This window comes from Leptopilina heterotoma, unplaced genomic scaffold, assembly GCF_015476425.1.
Source record: "Leptopilina heterotoma isolate Lh14 unplaced genomic scaffold, ASM1547642v1 Lhet_14, whole genome shotgun sequence".
Classification (NCBI taxonomy): Eukaryota; Metazoa; Arthropoda; class Insecta; order Hymenoptera; family Figitidae; genus Leptopilina; species Leptopilina heterotoma.
Window position 1 is genome coordinate 3639886 of NW_025110859.1, and position 23994 is coordinate 3663879.

Here is a 23994-nt window from a genome sequence, read left to right on the forward strand (position 1 = left end):
CGAAAACAGGCTAAAAGTAAAACTTTTTTTTTAGTGTGTATTCCGGTAATTTGTTCGTAGTTTAAAGTTAGTTTTTTTCTTAAACATATTTTATGATTCAATTAATTTGTGTTAAATCGTTTCATTGAATCATAAAATAGGTTTAATTCAAAAAGATTTTTTTTAGTTGACTATTTTTGCTTGACATTAACTGATTTATAAGTTTCTAAATTAACGATTTTATTATAGGATTGAAATTAATTTTTCTCTGGATTGGAATTTAATTTGAGTCTCGTAAAAAATATTTTTTTTTTCATTCATTCACGATTTCACTATGTGCATAAAATAGGTAATAAAAAACTGATTTTAAAGATTTGATTGATTATATATTTTTTGAAAGGATTTTTCTAAATTATTGAAGAGGCAAATAAAATCGAGATGATGAAAATGCGGGAAAAAATATTAAAGATAAAATTCTGAAAATAAAAAATGTTTTAAATATTTTCTGGTTCGATATTCCTCGAAATTATTCAATTGGCACTTAATTGCAGAAGTATAGGAATAGTTTACGAGGTAATCAATATACAGGAAGGCTTTTTTTTCTATTAATGTCCTTTTATTCATTCAGGTTTAGAGGATATTTTTTTTTTTTAATATTTATTCTAGGTAATCGTAAAATTTATCTGTCCCTCTCTCGCTTGGAAGGTATATATTTCATTTCCGGTTTGGTAACTCGAGTAGCTAGATAAGAAAATCGTGTATTAGAGACACTTGGTTGGCTGACCATGTCCATCCTTTACTACTGTGTTGCTTTCGTTTCAAGTAGAGTTGCCAAGGCTTAGTTCAGACATACGTTTTGGCTGACTCTGATTCCCTTTATCTACTTCGCTCGACTTGTCGATCGAATAACGATCGAAAATTTCAATTTAACATTAATTGAGTTTAGATTTCGTTTACCCTTTTTTATTCATCCAAGTAATTCGTATCGCTGAATTGTTTATTTCCTTTATTCACCTGCACCTGTATTTGTATTAAATTTATACAAGATTTGTTATTAATATTTTTTTTTTATTCTGTTTTTATAGAGAAAAATAGAAAATAGAATAAAATAATTTATACAGTCAGAAAAAATTGGGTTTCAACCAAACGCACTATTTTGTTGTTTAAATTTTATTTTTCAGGTTATTTTAATTTTTGAGTTAAATAAATATTTATTTTGACTTAAATAAACATTTTGGAAAATTTAATAAATGGAAAAAATTAAATTGATTAGAAATTTAAAAAGTTGTAGGTAATGAATACTATATCGATAAAAATTAAATTTGGTACAGGGTTGCCACAGGTCAGGGAAGTCAGGAAATTCAGGGAAAAGTCAGGGAAAGTAAAATTGGTCAGGGAAGTCAGGGAAAAGTCAGAGATTTTTAGTAAAAGTACTGAAAAAATTGAATTTTTTAAATTCATGAAAAAACTCTGAATTTTGATGTTTTTTTTTGTTTGCCTCGTAAACTATTAAATTACCACGAATTTTAGTACAAAACCTTGAATTTTTTCTATTTCAGACAATAATTTCCTTTTTAAATAATTTTACAAGAACTATCATAAAATTATGACTTACAAATTATTTAATGAATCATTTTTACAATTTTCATAAATACTAGATTGATAAAAGAATTTTAGTTAAAAATACTAAAAAAAATTGAATTTTGGAAAAGTTACAAATAATTCCAAAAATTCAATTATTTTCAAAAGTAATAAAATTTTTCGCAGAAATTCAATAATATTCAAAAATTTTTAAAAATTCTGGTCATTTCAATTATATTTTTAAAAATAATAAAATTCTTCTCCAAAATTCAATTATGTTCAAAAATTTTTTAAAAATTCTTGTCAAAATTTCAATTATCTTTATAAATAATACAATTCTTCTTCGACATTCAATTATTTTTAAAAACTTTAATAAAATTCTTGGCAAAAATTCACAGGAATTCAATAATTTATAAAATTTTTAATTATTTTCTTCGAAATAAATCAATTATTTTCATAAATTTTTAAAATTTTTACAGGAATTCAATTATTTAATATAAAAAAGTTCAATTATTATTTAAAAAGAATTTTATAAAATTCGTCGCAGGAATTCAATTATTTAATATAAAAAATTTCAATTATTATTTAAAAAGAATTTCATAAAATTTGTCGCAGGAATTCAATTATTTAAAAAAAATTTAACAAAGTTCTTTTCAGGAATTCAATTATTTTTAGAAATGGTAAAATTTTTCACCGAAATTCAGTTATTTTTATAAGCTTGAATAAAATTCGTTGGAAGAATTAAATTATTTTCAAAGGGAATAAAATTTTTTGCAAAAATTCAATTATGTTCAAAAATTTTAAAAAAATTCTTGTCAAAATTTCAATTATCTTTATAAATAATAAAATTCTTTAATATTCAATTATTTTAAAAATTGTTTTAAAAGTTCTCGTCAAAATTTCAATTATTGTTATAATTAATAAAATTCTTCTTTAAAATGCAATTATTTTTAAAAACTTGAATAAAATTCTTGTTAAAAGTTCACAGGAATTCAATAATTTATAAAATTTTAAATAAAATTCTTTGAAATAATTCAATTATTTTCATAAATAATAAAATTTTCACATGAATTCAATTATTTGATATACAAAATTTCATAACATTTTTCGAAAAATATCAATTATTTAAAAAGATTTTTATAAAATTCGTCGCATGAATTCAATTATTTAAAAAAAATTTAACAAACTTCTTTTCAAGGATTGAATTATTTTTATAAATAATAAAATTCTTTACTGAAATTCAATTATTTTAGAAAAATTTTAATAAAATTTTTGGGAAAAGTTTTAATTATTTTCATAAATAACAGGGACTTTCACGAAAAATTCGTGTCGTGCCCGTGCCGTGCCTTGGCACGACACGAAGTACGATTTGTAATTCGTGCCGTGCCAAGGCACGACACAAAGTTCGCTTGGTAATTCGTGCCGTGCCTAGGCACGACACGAAGTTCACACTAAAAAAAAAGTTTTACTTTCAGCCTCTTTTTGAGGCTGAATTTATGATGTAAACGGAGTCAGCCCCGTTAAACAAGGACAGACTTATGTGAAATACATGGGCTGAATTTAAGGTGTAAACGGAGTCAGACTTTTTTTTTCCTGTGTTTGCTTGGTAATTCGTGCCCGTGCCCGTGCCAAGGCACGACACGAATTACACTTACTAAATCATGTCGTGCCTTAAATATTGCTTTTGAGATTCTACACAATATTCCATGCGTGCCTTTAAAACGTGCCTTGGTACAACACACTTCAAAAATTTTATTTGTGTCGTGCCTTGGCACGGCACGAATTACCAAACGTACTTTGTGTCGTGCCTAGGCACGGCACGAATTACCAAGCGTTATTCGTGTCGTGCCGAGGCACGGCACGGGCGCGGCACGAATTTTCGTTTATTTTCGTGTCCGTGTCGGTCCCTGATAAATAATAAAACTTATCGCAGGATTTTAATTAATTTTTGATACAATATTTTAATCAAATTTCTCAATAAATGTAATTATTCTTAAAAATTTCATTAAAATTTGTCAAAATAATTGAATTATTGAAAAATTTGTTGATAAAATTCTTTATGAGAATTCAATTTTAACAAACATTGCATTATTCAATAAATTATTTATTTTTTAATTTAAATAATTGAATTCTTCTAGAATTTTCTAATAAAAAAATTGATTTAGAAATGAATTACCGAATAATCGATTTATTATTTATGAAAATAATTTAAGGGAATTTGAACCATTATGACGTCACGTATTTAGAACAAATGCTTTGAACAAACTGTGACGTCATAATGGTTCAAATGCCCTTAATTATTCCAACGAATTTGATTACAATTTTTTCAAATAATTGAATTTTTTTGAGAAAATTTACTACTTTTTAAAATTAATTGAATTCGTGCGAAGGATTTTATAAGGATTTTTGTAAATAATAAAATTTTTTTTGAAAAATTTCATGGTAATTTAAATTATAACAAAACATGAAAAAGCCTTCTTTATGTTTTGTAATAATATTCTTATAAATTGTTGAATTTTAAAAAGGTTTGAATTTAAATGTATTGAAGAATTTTAATTCAGCTACAGAAAAATAATAATGATTAAATATTTATTTAAAAAAGAAATTATTGATGTTTTTGAATAATTTTACAATTAATTAAATTTGTAAATAAATGTAATAGAACATTTTTTTTGAGTTTCTAATAATTTTTAGAGGGAATCAGAATATTTTTTATGGTCAGGGAAAAAGTGAGAATTTTGTCTGGAAATCAGAGAAAAGTCAGGGAAAAATAAAATTAAATATTTGTGGCAACCCTGCTGGTAATTAAAAATTAAAAATATTATTTAATTTGTTAGAATAAAAATTATTAATTAAAATAAATTTAAAAGCAAAGAAATTAAAATAAATATATGATTTTTTTGAGTAGGTATGCATAATGTGTAGGTATAATTGGCATAATTAGAAAGCAATAACAAAGAAAATATAGAGGCTCTGTATTTGACGAATAAATAAATGAAATCTAGTTATATTTAATTGACAATAGTTTTTAATTTTTGCCTATCCAATTAAATTCCTTTAGTATTTCCATAATAGTTTAGTAATTAGAATTTTTTTTCATTTTCCAACTTTTTTTCTGATTTCTTTATTCACTTTAATAAAAGTTTTATTTTTAATGCATAGTATTGTTTTTAAAATTGAAAGGTTTGGATTTTTACAATTTTTCCCATTTAAAATTTATTTTAATTTTTAAATCGTTATTAGATTTATATTTTGCTTTCAAAAAATTTATTTTAATTTATTTATTATGATATTTATTTATATATTTAATATATATATATTTAATTTATTTTATTATGATCGAATATCGAATTAAATCTAATTAAATCAAAGTGATTTAAATTTAAAAATAAAAATTGATCTTATTTTATAGTTAGTAGCAATAATAAATATTTTTAAATAGTTAATAATAATATTTATTTTGGAAAATACAAAACTTCTTTTTTAGTAGTAAAATTAATAATTGAACATGGGTGAAATAATAATAATTGTGTTAGAAAGAGGAATGAATAAAGCTTCAGTTCACAGAGACAAATTGGCAAATAACGACACAATTCGGTGAATAAATTTCCTGTCATTGTATACTTGAAAGGAGTCGCGCGGAGAGACCCTTGAGAAATCGGACTGAATAATATGTGTATTGGTCCTCGAAATGTATAATATTAACCTTGAAATACAGTAAATTCACATATATACATATAAAGGCTATATAGTCCTTGAAATGATACTGTTTCTTTTTTTTTTGTTTCTTTGTTTTTACTTTTATTGCTCACTCCGTCTCGTAGATAAAAAAGAAGAATTATTATCTGCATGTAGATCGAAGTGAAATATCTATGCGGTGCACGCAATATAACAAAACGGAAGTCCTGGACGAAATCCAAACGACTTGAAAAACTCTTTTTTCGGCATCCCCCTCTTTTTTTCTATTAACAAAAAAAGTGCATGCGCGCTTAAAATCTTATATATTCCCAATGGGAAATGCCAGTGTAGTGCCGATGTTCACCACTGGCTTAGTACTCAGACGATTGTTCGGCGTAGTCTAGCCGAGCCTCGACAATTAGTGCTGGCGCAGTACAGAATTTTTGTTTCGCCAAAGCTTGGACAAGCCACGGCGGCAAGTGCTGGCTGAGTATAGAAAAATTGTTCACAACGCTCTTTGCCAACGTTGCTTTTTTGACATAAACTTGAAAAAAATTATAAAAAAAGTTTGGGAATGTTTATAAACATAAATTTATTGAAAAAAATTAATATTTCACTTTTCAGTTGTTCATTTTTTATTCTTATTAAATTTAATAATAACAATTTAACACAATTCTCTAATTTTGTAAATAATAAATTATTTAAACAAATCAAAATTATAAACAACATTTAAACTTTAATCTCAATAATAATTTGGTTCCTATTAAAATACTATTATACTTTTTACTATGAATAAAAAATTATTAAAAAATTACCACGTAATTTAAGAATTACCTAAAATGTTAAATGCAATAAGTAAAGTAATTTAATTTAATTATTAAAAATTTAGTTTTACTTATTTTATTTCAATTTATTATTTCTAACGTATCCCTCTTTTTTCTCATCTTTGACTCAATAGTTGTATGTCTGAATGATACTGATACTGAGATATTAATACTTTACTGTACACATGTGTCGTTAGCATAGTGGTTAGAGCGTTAGTCTGTTAGTCCGAAGGTCGTAGGTTCGATTCCCCTCGTCAGCAATTTTGTTTATTTTCATAGGTTTGCGATATTTCTAGATTCCAATCGTTAGGTACTAAAATATGAAAATCTAATGCACACTTACTGTAATTGTTTATTATTTAATTTTTAAATGTTATAAACAATTTTTTTCTACTTCATTTACTATATTCATTGTTAGTCTCCATCTTTAATACAATTTCTTTGAGAAGAGAAATATTTTATGAATAATAACTATTTATTAATATTATTTACCATTTTGTTGTTAAATTATTTATAATTATGAATTTACGACTAATTAATAACAATACGGCATTTATTGCGGCAATATTCTCAGCCAGCACTGCTCCAGTGCTGCGCCAGCGCTGTCTGGCAGCACTGACAGACAGTACTTCGGCAGCGCCAGACGGCGTTATCATCCCAGTGCCATGCCACTGCTGGCTCTCAGCCTTGCCGCCAGTGCTGCCAGTGCTGGCGCAGTACTACGCCAGTTGTAAATTTCCCATTGGGTTTGTAAGAAAAAAAATTTTGTATTTTCTTATTGAATTCATTAAATACAATTTTTTTTAATGACTGTGATTATATGGACAAACAAAATTCATTACACTATTATTATTATCATTATTATTATTATTATTATTGCCATTATCATAATTATTTTCGTTTATTTATTTATAAATCAAGCAGGGCTCGAACTAGGTCCGTAAATCCCGTAAAAGTTCGTAGCTTTGCTTGAAGTTCGTAAAAGTCCGTTTTTTTGAAAAAAGGTCCGTAAAGTCCGTAATTTCATTGAAAAAGGATGAAAAGTTCGTGAATTGTACGATATAACTTGGATAATTTTAGAGAAATTACAATTGATTGCAGAAATTCAATTATTTTCAAAAGTAATAAAATTCTTCGCAAAAATTCAATTATGTTCAAAATTGTTTTTAAATTCTCGTCAAAAATTCAATTATTATCTTTAGAAATATTAAAATTCTTCGACAAAATTCAATTATTTTCAAAAAATCTTAAAAAACATTGTAAACATTTCAATTATCTTTATAAATAAATAGCAAAATTCTTCGACAAAATTCAATTATTTTTAAAAATGTAATTAAAATTTATTACAAAATTTCAATTATTTTCATAATTAACAATATTTATTACACGAACTCAATTATTTTCTAAAGTAATAAAATTCAATTATTTTCAAAAATTTTAATAAAATTCAATTATTTTCAAAAATTTTAATAAAATTCAATTATTTTCAAAAATTTTAATAAAATTCATTGCAAAATTTCAATTATTTTCAAAAGTAATAAAATTCTTCGCAGAAATTCAATTATGTTCAAAAATTTTTAATAATTCTCGTCAAAATTTCAATTATTTTCAAAAAATTTTTCTCAATTCAATGATTCTCAATATCTACACTTTTAATAAAATTTTTCAAAAGAATTCAATTATTTAAAAAAAAAAATTTTGATAAAATTCATTACAAAATTTCAATTATTTTCATAATTAACAATATTTATCACACGAATTCAATTATGTTCAAGAATTTTAAACAATTTTTGTAAAAATTTCAATTATCTTTAAAAATATAAAAATTCAGGAATTTCATTAATAACAAATTTTTTTTTATAAATTTCTTCGCAATCGTTTAACTATTTTCATAAATAATAAAATTTTTACGGGGATTCAGTTATTTTCGTAAATAATAAAATTCTTTTTAGGAATTCAATTTTTATTTTCAATAGAATTTTAATCGAATTCCTCGAAAAAATGTTTAAAAATTTTATTAAAATTCGTCCAATGAATTTAATTATTCAAAAATTTGTTGATAAAATTTTTAAGAGGAATTGAATTCCAAGAAATTCCAAGTTTAAATTTTAGATAATAATTGAATATTAAATGCAATAGAGCGTGAATTTTTAAAAAAGAATTAAATTTTGTAATTAATTTTTTTGAAAAAGTTTAATTGATTTTTTAAAATATTATTTCTAGTTTCTATTTTCTAATATATATTTAATTAAAGAATTTACGAATAATTGAAATTTCGTAAAATTGAATATTGTAAAGAAATGAATTTGAAAATTGTCAAAGAACTTTTTCGAAAATTTAAAAAAATAATCGAAGAATTTTAGTTTTAAATTCTTAAAGATAATAATTAAATTGATAATGATTTTAATTATTATAAATTATTTTTATTAATAATTATTATATTTATTTCTTATTATAATATAATTATGATTATAAAAGATTTTTTAATCAGATTTAAAAAAAATTAATTATTCTTTTACGATCCTTTCATCTCATTATTCAAATATAAATCCAGGTCTTTATCAAATAGATATTTCTCGATACATAACGTCGGTCAAGTTGCTTTTTCATTTTTATTGTTTCCGAGAGTTATATTGATTATTTATTACATTCATATGTAACTGGAAAAAGCTTTAACTGTCAGATATTGGAAAATCAAGCTTATGATTAAGTATTTATATTCTTACTTGATTTCACACAAATATATGTTATATTTTATATATATAGACGATAAATTATTATTTGAATTCTGAATAAGTATTTTATATACGCATGCAATATATTTCAAAAAAAAAAAGAAAAAAAATCTACTAGTGCTTTATAGCTACTCTAACAAAATATAAATCTAACGGATCACTTGATATGATTTTCGCGCTTGAATAAATTACATTCTCTCTCTACACACACGGAACGTGGATCATTTTTCTTCTTCTTCTTTTTTTTTTTTGTTTGTTCTAAAAATTTCCATTCAGCTCATAGTTTGCAATTCCCACTCAAACTTAAAGCGTTTGGAAAAGTTGATAACGAAAAAGAGAATGAAAAAACTTTTGGTTTCAAAGTAATGAAAAAGTTTTTAAAAGGTGGTTCATCCTCTATTCTCTCTTGGGATTTTTTTTAATAATAACTACAACGTAAATTATCTGGGTTTTTTTGAACATTTTTTTTGGTTGTAGTTTTTCTTTGAAATTTTCAGTTTATTATTATTTTTTTTTATTTTTAAAGACTCTTTGACTGTAGTTTTTCTTTGAAATTTAAAGTTTATTATTAGTTATTTGTTATTTATTGTTATTTATTTTTTTTCTTATTAGGTGATTAATTTCTTTTTCTATTATTATTTTTTATCGTTTATTAATTTTTTTTATTTGAGAAGGAAATTAATAATTTCGTTTCTTGAAGGAAAATAATATTTTCAAGAGAATATGTTTAAAATATTTTTATTGTATTATTAGTTTTGTTTATTGGAAATATGTCGAAAGCTAGGGGTTTGAAATTGATTAAATTTCTTTCGTTTATTTTTGACAGATTGTTTCCATTGGATAAGAGTTTTGTCTCTCTCTCTCTCTCTCTCTTTTTTTTGCTGTTTTTTTTATAAATGTATTTGATTGAAGTTTTGATTTGAATATGATTTTGTTTTGAGGCTTTTATGATCAATTTGGAGTTGAATTGTTTGACAGATACAAAAGAGAGAGAAAGAGAGAGAGAGAGAGAGAGTTGGAGGGACTTGTTGCTTTTCAAGTTTCGATACACGTAGTGACTATGTGGGGCTTGTATAACAAGATCGACCTGTATGCAAATTTTATTATAATGATTTTGACCTACTACCTTACAAACACTTTGGGTGTCTTCACTTTAAACGCTTTACTAATAATGGCAACGTTTTATTATATAGTGACTTAACGAACCCCTTCTTAGTAGATGCCTAACAGAGAAAATTATCACCACACGTTTTCCAAGGGAAGGCCATCTTTTCCATCTAAATCATTTTCTTAAAAGTTTCTCTTTATGACTCTCTTTATTTTTATTCTTTTTCTTATTTGTAATATTATTCTTAATTTGACACATCTTTTGTCTCGGGAAGTTTTAATTGAAATTCATTGTTATTAACAATTTATTGTCGCTTGGCGAACAATTTTTTTTCTTTTACTCTTTTTTTTTAAAGGTATTTGAATCCTTAAAGAGTAAACTATTTGTAAACTATTTTATTTTTAAAACCAAAATAGTCTTTAATTAGAAAACGAAAATGATTTGTTGTCTTTTTTGAGAAAAGTGGGGGTAAATAATATAAAAAAAACACTGTTTCCCATTTTTTTCAAAATCCTGATGTGATAGACAATTTCTAGACCCAGGATCGTTTTCAGCGGGCGAAAATACATTGAAAACCATTCCCATATCGAAAATGAAAAAAAATTTTTTTTTTGGGTTTCAACCCTCACTTTTTTCAAAATCTTGACGTACCAGACAATTTTTAGATTCGGGATTGTGTTCAGCGGGCAAAAATACTTTGAAAACCATTCCGATATCGAAAATAACAAAAACAAATTTTTTTCTGGGTCTTTACCCCCACTTTTTTCAAAATCTTGACGTACCAGACAATTTTTAGATTCGGGATCGTGTTCAGCGGGCAAAAATACTTTGAAAACCATTCCGATATCGAAAATAACAAAAACAAATTTTTTTCTGGGTCTTTACCCCCACTTTTTTCAAAATCTTGACGTACCAGACAATTTTTAGATTCGGGATCGTGTTCAGCGGGCAAAAATACTTTGAAAACCATTCCGATATCGAAAATAACAAAAACAAATTTTTTTCTGGGTCTTTACCCCCACTTTTTTCAAAATCTTGACGTACCAGACAATTTTTAGATTCGGGATCGTGTTCAGCGGGCAAAAATACTTTGAAAACCATTCCGATATCGAAAATAACAAAAACAAATTTTTTTCTGGGTCTTTACCCCCACTTTTTTCAAAATCTTGACGTACCAGACAATTTTTAGATTCGGGATCGGGTTCAGCGCACATAAATACATTGAAAACCATTCCCATATCGAAAATAAGAAAAAAATAATTTTTTTGGATTTCTACCCCCACTTTTCTCAAAATCCTCTATTTTTTGGTCTTGAGTCTTGATTTAAGTTTAATTCAAACATATTTTTTGGTTCATTTAAAAAAATATATTTAATTTAAACATAAGTTGTGGTTGATTTTAAATTATTTATAATCAACTTTTAAAAGTTTAATAGCAAAGATATTTTAAGTTGGATTTAAACAAAATATGTTTGAATCAAATAAATCGTTTTCTCAGTGCGAAATAGCGTTCAACGGGCAAAAAACACTCCGTTATTGAAAGTAAAAAAAGTCAAATTTCGGAGAACTGTGTTATTCATTAGAGAATTTGAAATTAAAATTTGTAAATTAATTCAGAAGCAAACAATTTAAATTCCTTAAAAAAGAAAATAAAAAATTGAAATGTTTCATGAATATATTTGAAGCATTTATTTTTAAGTGATATATAGAATTTTATGTATATAAATGTAGAGAGAGGTGAGAAAAATTTTGTAAACTCGCAGTAGTGCTATTTTCATTTCAACTCATGGCGAATATTTTAAATTTGAAATTTTCACTTAGAATCATCCAAAGGAGTATATAATCTTGAATTTCGGAGATGAGAGAGCGAGAGAAATATATATATTACTCTTCTTGCTCTTCTGGGACATGTGAGAGAAATTTGTTCCGATTTCGGAGGTCATCCCTCTGCTTCTAACTTTGATTTGAGAGGAAAGACAGACAACATGACCTCTTATTTCTTTTTCGTCTACTTCTCATCTACTGCAATAACCTTGCTCCAGATAATTTGGAAAATTTGTCCCTCTTTAATTCATATCCGGTTGTAAAGATTGACATCTAAATGTGTAAAAATTTAATGGAATGATGATATATTTACTTTGTCTCGTGCGTCAAAATTTTGGACACTTCTAAAAGTATTCTCTTAGAATTTTTTTCTTCTTTTTCTTCACTTGTATTTGATTTTTTAAAAATTTGATTTTCGTTATATAGAAATGTTTGTTTTGAAAGTAGTTTGATTTCATGCTTATGATCATAAATTGTGGATTTGATTATTTATTGAACTCGATTTGATTCACTTAGTTTTTTTTCCAAAATATATTATGCACTGAATGCTCGCTTTGATTCACTTAGTTTTGTCTCTAAAATATATTATGCGCTGAATATTTTTTTTGCGATTCATCTACTACTTAGGGTTAATGTTTTTTTTATCATAATTCACTAAGGGCGAGGTTATTGATATCCAATATAGTAGTTTGCTATTCCCGACTCGAAGATGAAGATAAAAAAATGAGTGCATTCTGTTATTGATCAATGTTTGGTATTTTCTTGTCACTATTACATATTGGAGCATATAGCAGAATATGTATTGTATTATATTACTGGGAAATATTTTTCATGACTTTTAGCTTCAGGCGAGGCTTTAGGTGTAGAGAGAGAAGGTACTTTAGAAATTGAATGCAGCAATTATTTAGAGGGAAAAGTTTCCAATAAAATCCGTTTCTTTTTAAACATTGGGATTGGTAATTAAACTTCTGTTAAATCTAACATTATCAGTGTTGTCAGAAGTGGTTTAGCGAAATTGTTTCTTGACCAAAATGTGTATCTAGAGTTCCGTAAATTCTTTTTCTTTGCCAAATCTATTAGTACGATAGTCGATAAAATTAACTAAGAACCGTGCTACAAATTCTAATTGGTTAATTTTAAGTAAAATTCTCAATAGCTTGATTATAAGTAAAGTCCTGATTGGTGACTTTGTCAAAAGCTTTGACCTTTACCACTTGTTTTTACCACTTGTCGAATAAAACAAAAGTGGACCTCCCGTCTAATTCGATAATGGCCATCCAAGTGAATCACGACAATTGACACATTTACAAAAAAAAAATTTCTTCACCGATAAAAGTTTCTGAGTAGATATACAACTTGGCATGAGCGACGATAAGTGTTTCAGAAACAGTTTAACAAAACTGATTTGATGTTCAGTGTGGTGGTTCTCACAAGTGTAATGTGAAATTATCATCTCTGGATAATATGTGTTTAAAGAATAATAATAATAGTAATAATAAAAGAATCGTAAATGAAAAAAGGGTAAAAAAAATTACAAGATGAGGAATACGAATAGAATGAAGAGTAGTAGAAATACAAAGACTAGTAAAAGAATAAAAAAATAGCTAAGAGCAAAAGAAAAAAAGAACAAAGAATAACAGTGAATGTAATCCCAATGTAAATGCATTGGAAAAAAAGCGAAGGGATTTTCTCAAAGAAAAAAAGGGATCAAAAGAAAAAGTCCGAGTACTCTTGGAATACATATCGATATAGGATTTGATGTTTCTTCTTAACGAGGGAGAAAGAAAAATGTCTTCTATAATGAGTGTTTAATGTGTTGTGCATAGGGTGTATTATTCAAAAGTGTGTTTATATAAAACACAAAAATAAAAAATTGGTTCAAAAAAAAAAAAAAGTGGCGGATGAAGAAGAATCGAAAATGCAGGTGGATAAACGGAATATCGGATAGATTAGATGTCCGAGGTGATTATTTGTTGGTTTTGGGAGCGCACGGGGCCGTGCTGGGCATCTTGCACCACCCCAAGTCTCCCGAGTGAAAAAAAATTAGTGTCAATTTTTTTCTTTTTGGTTAAAAAAGTGTTTTGTTGGCATTTAGTGTCGTTTAAGTGGGAGCCTCTGCCGAGAGGTTCCTTATTAGTGTACGAGGCTGGCGAGCGCGATGTGGCAAAGCGGGGGCATGGGCACCCATGCGGCCAACAACCCATGGATGAAATTAATGGGTATTGTGCACAGCAAGGAACGAAGACATCACGAATCTGGTACCGGTTCTGGAACGCAAGCAACTGGAACCAATCTCAATGTCGAACGAGGTCTCAATCAGTGAGTTGTTCTTATTATTCATTATTATTTGTTGCATATTGTATAATCTCAGGGTTGCCACGGTTCTGCTCATTTCAAATTCCCTGACTTTTCCAGGTTTTCCAGGTTTTTAACACTACATTTACATGTTACAAAATTTAATAATTAGTCATTATAATTTTTCCATAAGATTTTCAAAACATTCAAATTCAAACCTTTCTGAAATTAAACAATTTATAAAGAATTATTATAAAACATGAAGAAATCGATCACTCCGAGTCTTCGAATCGGAGCAATCGATGTCTTCATGTTTTATAATAATTAAAAATGACCGACTGATAAAATCATTATTTTATATTATAAGAATATTGTTTACTCTAACTTCTTCAAAATTACTTTCATCAGTTTAATTCAATTATTGTTTTCCAGAATTTTCAACTAAAATTCTTCTTTATAAAGTTTACATTAATTATTTTTAATAATTTTTGAAAATTTTTTTTGAAAATTTACAAATTCTTTTGTTTGCAATTCAATTTGATGAAATTTCATCGATTATTCGGAAGTTCTTCAATCAAATATATATTAGAGAGTAAAAACTTCAAATAACTTAAAAAAATTCAATTAAACTATTTCAAAAAAATTAAATCTACACAATTTTTAATTCAAAGTATGAAAAATTCACACATTCAAAGATTGTAATTTGAAACCTTTTCAAAATTCAATTACTTCTAAAAATTCAAGCTATAATACATTCTCTATAAATTTGAATTTGTAAAAATGTTTACTAATTGAAATTAGTGACTGACTTTTTGCTTTTGAATTAGTAAATTTTACTATTAAATTAGTAGAAACGACTATTTTTAGTCAAATCTGCTAATTCAAAAGCAAAAAGTCAGTCACTAATTCAAATTAGAAAACATTTTTACTGATTCAAATTTATGATCCACAAGTTTTGAACGTTCAAATGAACGAAATACTTTTTATTAGAAATGTTTTTATAATTTATTGTTTGCAATAAAAATTAAAAACTTAAATTTCACACTTAGAAACTTTATATTTCATTTATTTTATATCGATAAAAAATTATTGTAATAAATATTTAAATTAAAGAAGAAAAAAAATAAATTTCGTTCATTTGAACGTTCAGAACTTTAGGATCATTCAAATTTAGAGAGTTGAATATTCAATTATTATCTAAAATTTTAACTGATATTCATATTTAAATCAATTTTTATTAGAAAATTCTACGAGAATGTAATTATTTAAATACAAAAATAAATAATTTATTGAAAAATTAAATGTTTTTTTAAAATTCAACTCTCGTAAAGAATTTTATAAACAAATTTTTAAATAGTTAATTAAAAATCTTTTGACCAATAATTTGAATTTTCGAGAAATTATATTAAAATTGTAGTATTAAAAATAATTGAATCTCTGTAAAAAAATTTGATTGTTCTGCGAAAAGTTTTTGAAAATAATTGAAATTTTACCAAGAATTTTATTATAAAATTAAAATTTATTTTTGAAAATAATTGAATTTTGAAGAAATATTTTATTATTTATAAAGATAATTGAAATTTTGAAGAGAATTTTTTTAAACTTTTGACCATAATTGAATATCTACGAAGAATTTTATTACTTTTGAAAATAATTGAATTCTTGAGACGAATTTTATTAAAATTTCTTTTTAAACAATTGAATTCTTTTGTGAAATTGTAGTAGATATTGAAAATAATTGAATTCCGATAAATTATTGAAATTCATTAAATTTCGACGTAGAATTTTATTAAAATTATTTTTAAAAAAAATTGAATTGTTATAAAGAATTTCATTAAAATTTTTTAATATAATTTAATTCTTTCAAGAAATTGAATTTCTTTGACGAATTTTAATAAAATTTTTAAGAATAATTTCATTTTTCGATAAATTAAATTAAAATTGTATTAAAAATAATTGAATCTCTGTAAAAAATTTGATTGAATTGAGAAAAGCTTTTAAAATAATTGAAATTTTGCCAAAAATTTTATTAACATTTTTGAAACATTTTTTAAAATAATTGAATTTTGGAGAAAAATTTTATTATTTATAAAGATAAATTAAATTTTGAAGAGAATTTTTTTAAAACTTTTAACCGTAATTGAATTTCTGCGAAGAATTTTGTTATTTATGAATTACGAAGATAATTGAATTCTTTCGAAGAATTTTATTAAATTTTTCGAAAATAATGTATCTTTTGCACAAAATTTTGTTATTTTGAAGATAATTGAATTCTTCCAACGAATTTTATTAAAATTTCTTTTTAAACAATTGAATTCTTTTGTGAAATTGTAGTAGATATTAAAAATAATTGAATTTCGATAAATTATTGAAATTCATTAAATTTCTGCGTAGAATTTTATGAAAATTATTTTTTAAAAAAATTGAATTGTTATAAAGAATTTCATTAAAATTTTTTAATATATAATTTAATTCTTTCAAGAAATTGAATTTCTTTGACGAATTTTAATAACATTTTTAAGAATAATTTCATTTCTCGAGAAATTAAATTAAAATTGTATTAAAAATAATTGAATCTCTAAAAAAAAATTTGATTGAATTGAGAAAAGCTTTTTAAAAAAATTGAAATTTTGACAAAAATTTTATTAACAGTTTTGAAACATTTTTGAAAATAATTGAATTTTGGAGAAAAATTGTATTATTTATAAAGATAAATTAAATTTTGAAGAGAATTTTTTTAAAACTTTTAACCGTAATTGAATTTTTGCGAAGAATTTTGTTGTTTATGAATTACGAAGATAATTGAATTCTTTTGAAGAATTTTATTAAATTTTTCGAAAATAATGTAACTTTTGCACAAAATTTTGCTATTTTGTAGATAATTGAATTCTTGATAAGAACTTTTTTATAACTTTTGCAAAGAATTGAATTCTTGGAATCATTATATTAAAATTTTCAAGAAGAATTGATTAATTTTAAAGAATTTTATTTAGAACTTTTAAAAATAATTAAATTATTTCAAAAAATTTAATTAAAATTGTATTGAAAATAATTACATTCTTGAGAAGATTTTTAACAACAAATTCTTAAATAATTGAATTCCTTCGACGAATTTAAATAAAAGTTTTAAGAATAATTGCATTTTTCGATGAACTCGATTATTACTGTATTAAAAATAATTGAAATTCTGCGATGAGTATTATTAATTATAAAAATAATTGAATCTGTTTAAAAAAGTTTGATTATTTATGGAAAATAATTGATTTATATTAAAATTGATTATATTTAAATCGAATAAATAAATTAATTTAATTAATTAAAGATTAATTGGGCAATTTAATAAACTATATTTCTAAATTGTTTTGCTTAAAGTTTAAAGAACATTTTAGCCATCTTAAATACATTTTCACGTTGTGCTGTGTTTTTTGCGAATTGCATTTCTTTTAAATTAAAAACAAAAAGTCAAATGTTAAATGTTATTTGATTAAATTTATTAATAATTATTAAAAAACAAACACAAATCGAATTATATTTAAAAAAATATTGAAAAATGTACATATTTAAAAGAATATTTTAAAAATCCAAAAATAAACTTTTGTTAAATTAACCGGAAGCTTTGATTAGCTTTCATTTAAATGAAAAAGATTTTCTATTTCCTATTGTGTAATATTTACAAAGAATAATGTAATTCTTCTGCATTGCAGTGAAAAAGTTGAAATTTTATTATTCCTTTCGAGTTCACTAATTTTGTAGTGCCTTTTATATTTGTGTTAAGAGAGAGAAAGAGAGTATTTCAGATTTCCAGCTTTTCGTAGAAAATGCTTGTGATCAAGTGGAGGAAATGATTTAAAAGAAAGAGAAAAAATATATGAGGAGAGTCGTGTAGAATTAAAGTTGAAAATTACCTTCAAGGGAAAAAAAATTAACTCTAGAGAAAATTTTTGCCCCTTAAATTTCTCTGGGAAAAAAAATTGTAATTATAATTATATTTTCAACTTCATTTTAACTGATTTTGCTTAACGTTTAACTGAAAAATTTTTCTTAAACAGTTGACTTTATTTTATGAAGAAAAAAAAGGTTTTGTTATAATATTGTTAGTAAAAAAATATTCAATAAATATTATAATGAAATATTGGTAATAAAATACTCGTAAAATATAGTAATAAAATATTTAATAAATATTATAATGAAATTTTTTGAAGTAATAAAAATTTAATAATTTATGAATAATTTTAAAGACTTGTCTATTTTTGTGCAATGGAAATACCTACTGAGTGGGTGGAAAGTGGTTATTGAAGAATAGGTTCGAGATCAAGTGCGATCTGCAATATACATTGCATATTATATATATAGATAAAAGACAATTGAAAGCATCCGATGGTACGATATGTAAAATTAAATTGAAAATGCTTATTCAAATATTCAAGTTGAAGTTTTATGAAACGTAAACAGTAAATTATTGTCTATATTGCCCTGGAGATAAAATTTAAAAAACTTATTATAGTCGCATGATTCTTTTTTCAAAATTGAAATTTTCAAAAAATAACTTTCAATATTTATATAGAAATATTTAGGTATATACATTTTTTTTATTAAAAAGGAACAGTGAACAGGTTTTATTTATAATACCAAATTTTTTCATCTGGGAAATATCAAATGATTTTTTGGAATATAAGAAAAATTTAAAAATTGGAGAAAAAAATTTTTTTCTGTAAGATATTGAGCTAAGAAAAAGTGTGGCCCACAATACCCCAATCTCCCTTACTAATTAATAATTATTATTATTCTAAATTTGGGTTAATAAAAATGTTTACTAATTTGAATTAGCAATTAGAAAACTCTAATTATCAATTTAAACATATATTTAGTTAATAATTAGAATTTACGTTATTAAAATAATTTGAATTGCAGATTAATTAAACAGAATTGTACGAATTTATTTAGACGTATATGTATGTTAAAAGATAGAAAAATTTGTCTAAGTATAAAAGAAATATATGCATATAAAATATAAATATTAATTATATACTTAAAATTATTCTCTTTATATAAAGTTTCCATTAAAAACTTGCCTCTTTTTATGTTATTTGTAATGAGAGAATAAACAGAAATCTTTATAAAGAGAGAAAAGGAAATCGTAAGATAAGGAAACGTAATATTTAGATTGTAAGAAACATTTCGCTTTTCATAAGATATGAAAAAGGAATAATTCTTAAAGAAACACTTGCTCTAACGACGAATATATATATATATATATATATATATATATATATATATATATATATATATATATATATATATATATATATATATATATATATATATATATATATATATATATATATATATATATATATATATATATATATATATATATACTCGTAGTTCAGATTAAGTTTTTATTCAAACTTTTTTTTTAAATAATCACGTCTCCGATAATTAATAAATTAAGTAATGTATACACTGGGAAAAATGTATCAGAATTAATTTTCAAAAGTTTTCTAAAATTCAATGATTTTCAATATCTACTATTTCAATAAAATTTTACAAAAGAATTCCATTATTAAAAAAAATTTCAATAAAATTCTACGCAAACATTCAATTATTTTAATAAATAATACAATTTTTTACAGGAATTCAATTATTTATAAATTTTCTTTTAAATTTCTTTGCAATAATTCAATTATTTTAATAAATAATACAATTTTTTACAGGAATTCAATTATTTACAAATTTTTTTTTTAATTTCTTCGCAATAATTCAATTATTTTCATAAATAATAAAATTTTTACAGGGATTTAATTATTTTTATAAATAATAAAATTCCTTTAGGAATTAAATTATTTTCATAAATAATAAAACTCATTGCAGAATTTCAATTATTTTTAATGCAATTTTAATCGAATTCCTCGAAAAATGTAAAATTATTCTTAAAAATTTTATTAAAATTCGTCCAAAGAATTTAATGATTTAAAAAATTTGTTGATAACATTTTTTATGAGAATTTAATTTCAAGAAACATGAAATTAATAAATTATTTATTTTTGTATTTAAATAATTGAATTTTGGTAGAATTTACTAATAAAAATGGTTTTAAAAATAAATTTCAGTTCAAATTTTACATTATAACTGAATATTAAAAGCATTATAAGGTGGATTTTTAGAAATAATTAGATTTTGAAAAAGATTTAAACTAAATTCATTTAAATTCTTAATTTTTCATATTTTTGACAAAAAATTCTGTAGAATTAATTCTTTTTAAAAGTTTAATAGGATGTTTATTGAAATTATTTCAAGTTTATATTTTTCAATATGTTTTTAATTGCAGAATTTCCGAATAATTGAAATTTTGTAAAATTGAATTGTAAACGAATGAATTTGAAAATTCCCAACGAAACTTTTTTTAAAAAGTATTAAAAATAATGGATTTATTGAAGAAGTTTAGTTAAAAACACTAGAAAAAAAATTTAATTTTAGAGAAGTTACAAATTATTGCAGAAATTCAACTATTTTCAAGAGTAATAAAATTCTTCTTATAAGAATTCAATTATTTTTAATAATAATGAAACTGATCGCAGCGTTTCAATTATTTCTCAGACAATTATAATTGAATTCCTTGAAAAAAGTAATTATGTTCATGCAAGTTTTAATAAAATTCGACAAAAGAATTCAATTGTTTAAAAATTTGTTAATAAAATTCTTTATGGGAATTTTGAAATTAATTTTTATATGAATTTTATATGAAGAAATCGATCACTCCGAGTTGAAGACTCGGAGTTATCGATATCTTCATGTTTTATAATTATAAAAAAATGTTAAAAATTAAAATTTCATTCTTTGTAAAACATAACACCAAAATTGATTTTAATCTTTTTTGGTGTTAATTTAATCTGCAACATTTTTTAATACCTCACGATTTACTGTGATTTCGCATAAATGACAATTCGAAAAAATGACAGTTCGCATAAATGACAATTCGTAAAAATGACAATTCACAAAAATGCTATTTTGTAAAAATGACAATTCGTAAAAATGATATTTCGCAAAAATTTCTTTTCGCAAATTTGTCAATTCGTAAAAATGGCGATTCGCAAAAATGACATTTCGTTAAAATAACAGTTCGAATAAATGCAATTCGTTAAAATAACACTTCGGTCAAATGACATTATGCTTCCAGTTCTAAATTATGAATTATTATATTTTAATATGTATTGTCTTAATTCAATACAGAAATTATTGCTTCAAAGAAATTAAATTCAATAGTATTGGCGCTATTGGGCAAATAGTTTTTTTCATGATTTAAGTATGATTGAAGTAAATATTTAATAGATAATAGCATAACTAATCGGTTATTTGAATCAAATAAATTTTTTTTCAGTTATTTTTAGAAAATTATAAATAGTTTTCAATTTGTGAGCAACATATTTTCCGAAATAGAATTAATTGACAAACTATTTTAACGGTATTAACTTCAACTTATATTTATATATTATAAACCCGATCAAAAGTTAAAGTTTTGTTGGGAATTTAATGGATTTTCATAGGGGAAAATTTCACTTGTATGAATTCTTGAGAATATTCGGTCTCATAATTCTTGTTAATCTCCAAAGAGCGAGTAGGTAATCTCTAGGTCGATCGTTGTATAGTTCTTCTCTCTTTCTCTCTCTCACACTTCTTGTAGAAGATATTTCGTAGGCGGAAGATATAATATGTTGTGGCTATCCATGGGTGGTAATAATTAGAACTTTCAGAAAGTCTAGAAACTTTTAAGCTAAAGCGGTTATCAACATCGAATTATATTGCTACTAAAATACAGAGGGAAGAAAATTTCTTCTTCACACCATTTGCGCGCCTTAATTTGGTAATAAAAAATTTTAACCAACGAAAATTAACTCCTCGTTATTTCTTCAAAGTGTTGTTTTGAAATTTTCTGAATTATTTATACACTCGTGTACCATTTTGTTTCATTATATATTTTTATTGGAATTGTTTAATGGTTTTTTAATGTATTTCTTATTTTCTTCAGTGTTTGAAGGTAATTTTTAGTAGGTAAATTCTCTAGGATAATTTTCGATAATTTTTTAGCGTTCAGTTATAGTTAGCGTTAGTTAATTAAAAGTAAATTTTTCGGTATAATATCTTTCAGCATTTAAAATTAATTACAGGCATCACAGTTGGTCCCCTTTTTCCCCCTTATTTCAATTTTATCCCCTTTTTCACCTTTTTCTAATAAAAAAGAAACAAGTTTTTCTTTTTTTTTTGAAATCTTTTTCAAAGTGTAATCATAAAATTTAGACTCAATGTTATAGAATTCAGTGCGTTTTTATTTCTTATCTAGATCATTAACACCACAAAATAATATAAATATTTTTTTTTTGTTAATGATTTTAATAATTGAACGTAAAGAATTTTATAAATTAAAAGGTGGTTCATTCAACAGAATGCAGACCTTTAGAAAAATAATTAATTAACATTCAAATAATTAAAATATTATTATTAATAGTTTTTTCTAAAAAAAAAGTAAAAAAAAACATCAATTTTTTCCATTTCTGACAATAATTTCTTTTTAAATGACTTAATTCTAGATGAACTATCATAAAATTATAACTTTGAAATTATTTGATGAATAATTTTATTTATACATTTCAAAATTAATTGAATTTTAAAATAGTTGCGTTTACAATTTTCATAAATAGATGAACTTGAAAAGATTTTAATTTCAAATTTGATGAAATATCAATTTTGAATTAATTCCATTAGAAATTCTAAAAAATTTATATTTTTGCAAAAATTTTAAAAATCTAAATAATTCTGAAATTAGTTAAATTTTTTAATATATATATATATATATATTTAATTAATTATTAAAAATAATGAATTTATCGAAGATTTTAGTTAAAAACACTAAAAAAATCTGAATTTTGGAAAAGTTTCAAATAATTGCAAAAATTAAATTATTTTCAAAAATAATAAAATCTTTATAATTAAAATTAAATTTATAAATAAAATTAAAATTTATCTCTTTATAAATAATAAAATTCTTCTTCGAAATTCAATTATTTTCAAAAATTTTAATAAAATTCTCTGCAAAATTTCAATTATTTGTAAAAATTTTCCTAAATTCAATGATAGGTATTCGATATCTACTATTTTAATTAAATTTTCCAAAAGATTTCAATTATTTAAAAAAAAATTTCATTAAAATTCTACTCAAACGTTTAATTATTTTCATAAATAATAAAATTATTTCACAAGAATTCTATTATTTACAAATGTTTTATAAATTTCTTCGCAATAATTCTATTATTTTCATAAATAATCAAACTCATCGCAGAATTTCAATTATTTTTAGTACAATTTTATTCAAATGTCTCGAAAAATGTAATTATTTTTAAAAAATGTTATTGAAATTCGTCGAAAAAATTTAATTATTTAAAAGTTTGTTGATAAAATTCTTTATGAAAATTCAATATTAAGAAACATTTAATTATTCAATAAATTATTTATTTTTGTATTTAAATAATTGAATTCTAGTAGAATTTTCTGATAGAAATTGATTTAAGTGACTTTCAGTTAAAATTTTACATAGTAATTGAATATTAAAAGCATAGCGTGAATTTCTAAAAATAATTGAATTTTGAAAAAGTTTCAAATTGAAATCTTTGATAATCTGAATTTTTTATATTTTTAACTAACAATTCTGTAGATTTATTTTTTTCAAAAAGTTTAATTGAAAATTGAAATTATTCAAAGTTTTTTATTTACAAATATATATTTAATTGAAGAATTTCCGAATAATCGATAAAATTTCTTAAGATTGAATTGTTAACAAATACATTTGGAAATTTTCAGAATTTTTTAAAAAATTATTGTAAATAATTGATTTAAAGAAAAATTTTAGTTAAAAATTCTAGAAAATAATAATTGAATTAAAATGATGAAAATAATTTTGATGAAGTTACATTAAAATT

General features: G+C 23.4%; 1 protein-coding gene across 2 annotated transcripts in view; it reads left to right on the forward strand.

The window, feature by feature from the left end:
• LOC122497891 (potassium voltage-gated channel protein Shaker) overlaps positions 1-23994 on the forward strand; it is a 369957-nt gene that overhangs the window by 19241 nt on the left and 326722 nt on the right. For both annotated transcript variants that reach the window (XM_043605277.1, XM_043605276.1), the window contains exons 2-3: positions 13076-13652; positions 13806-14047. In XM_043605277.1, coding sequence (XP_043461212.1) covers positions 13887-14047 — 161 coding nt within the window. In that variant the 5' untranslated portion in view covers positions 13076-13652; positions 13806-13886. The remainder of the gene's footprint in view (positions 1-13075; positions 13653-13805; positions 14048-23994) is intronic.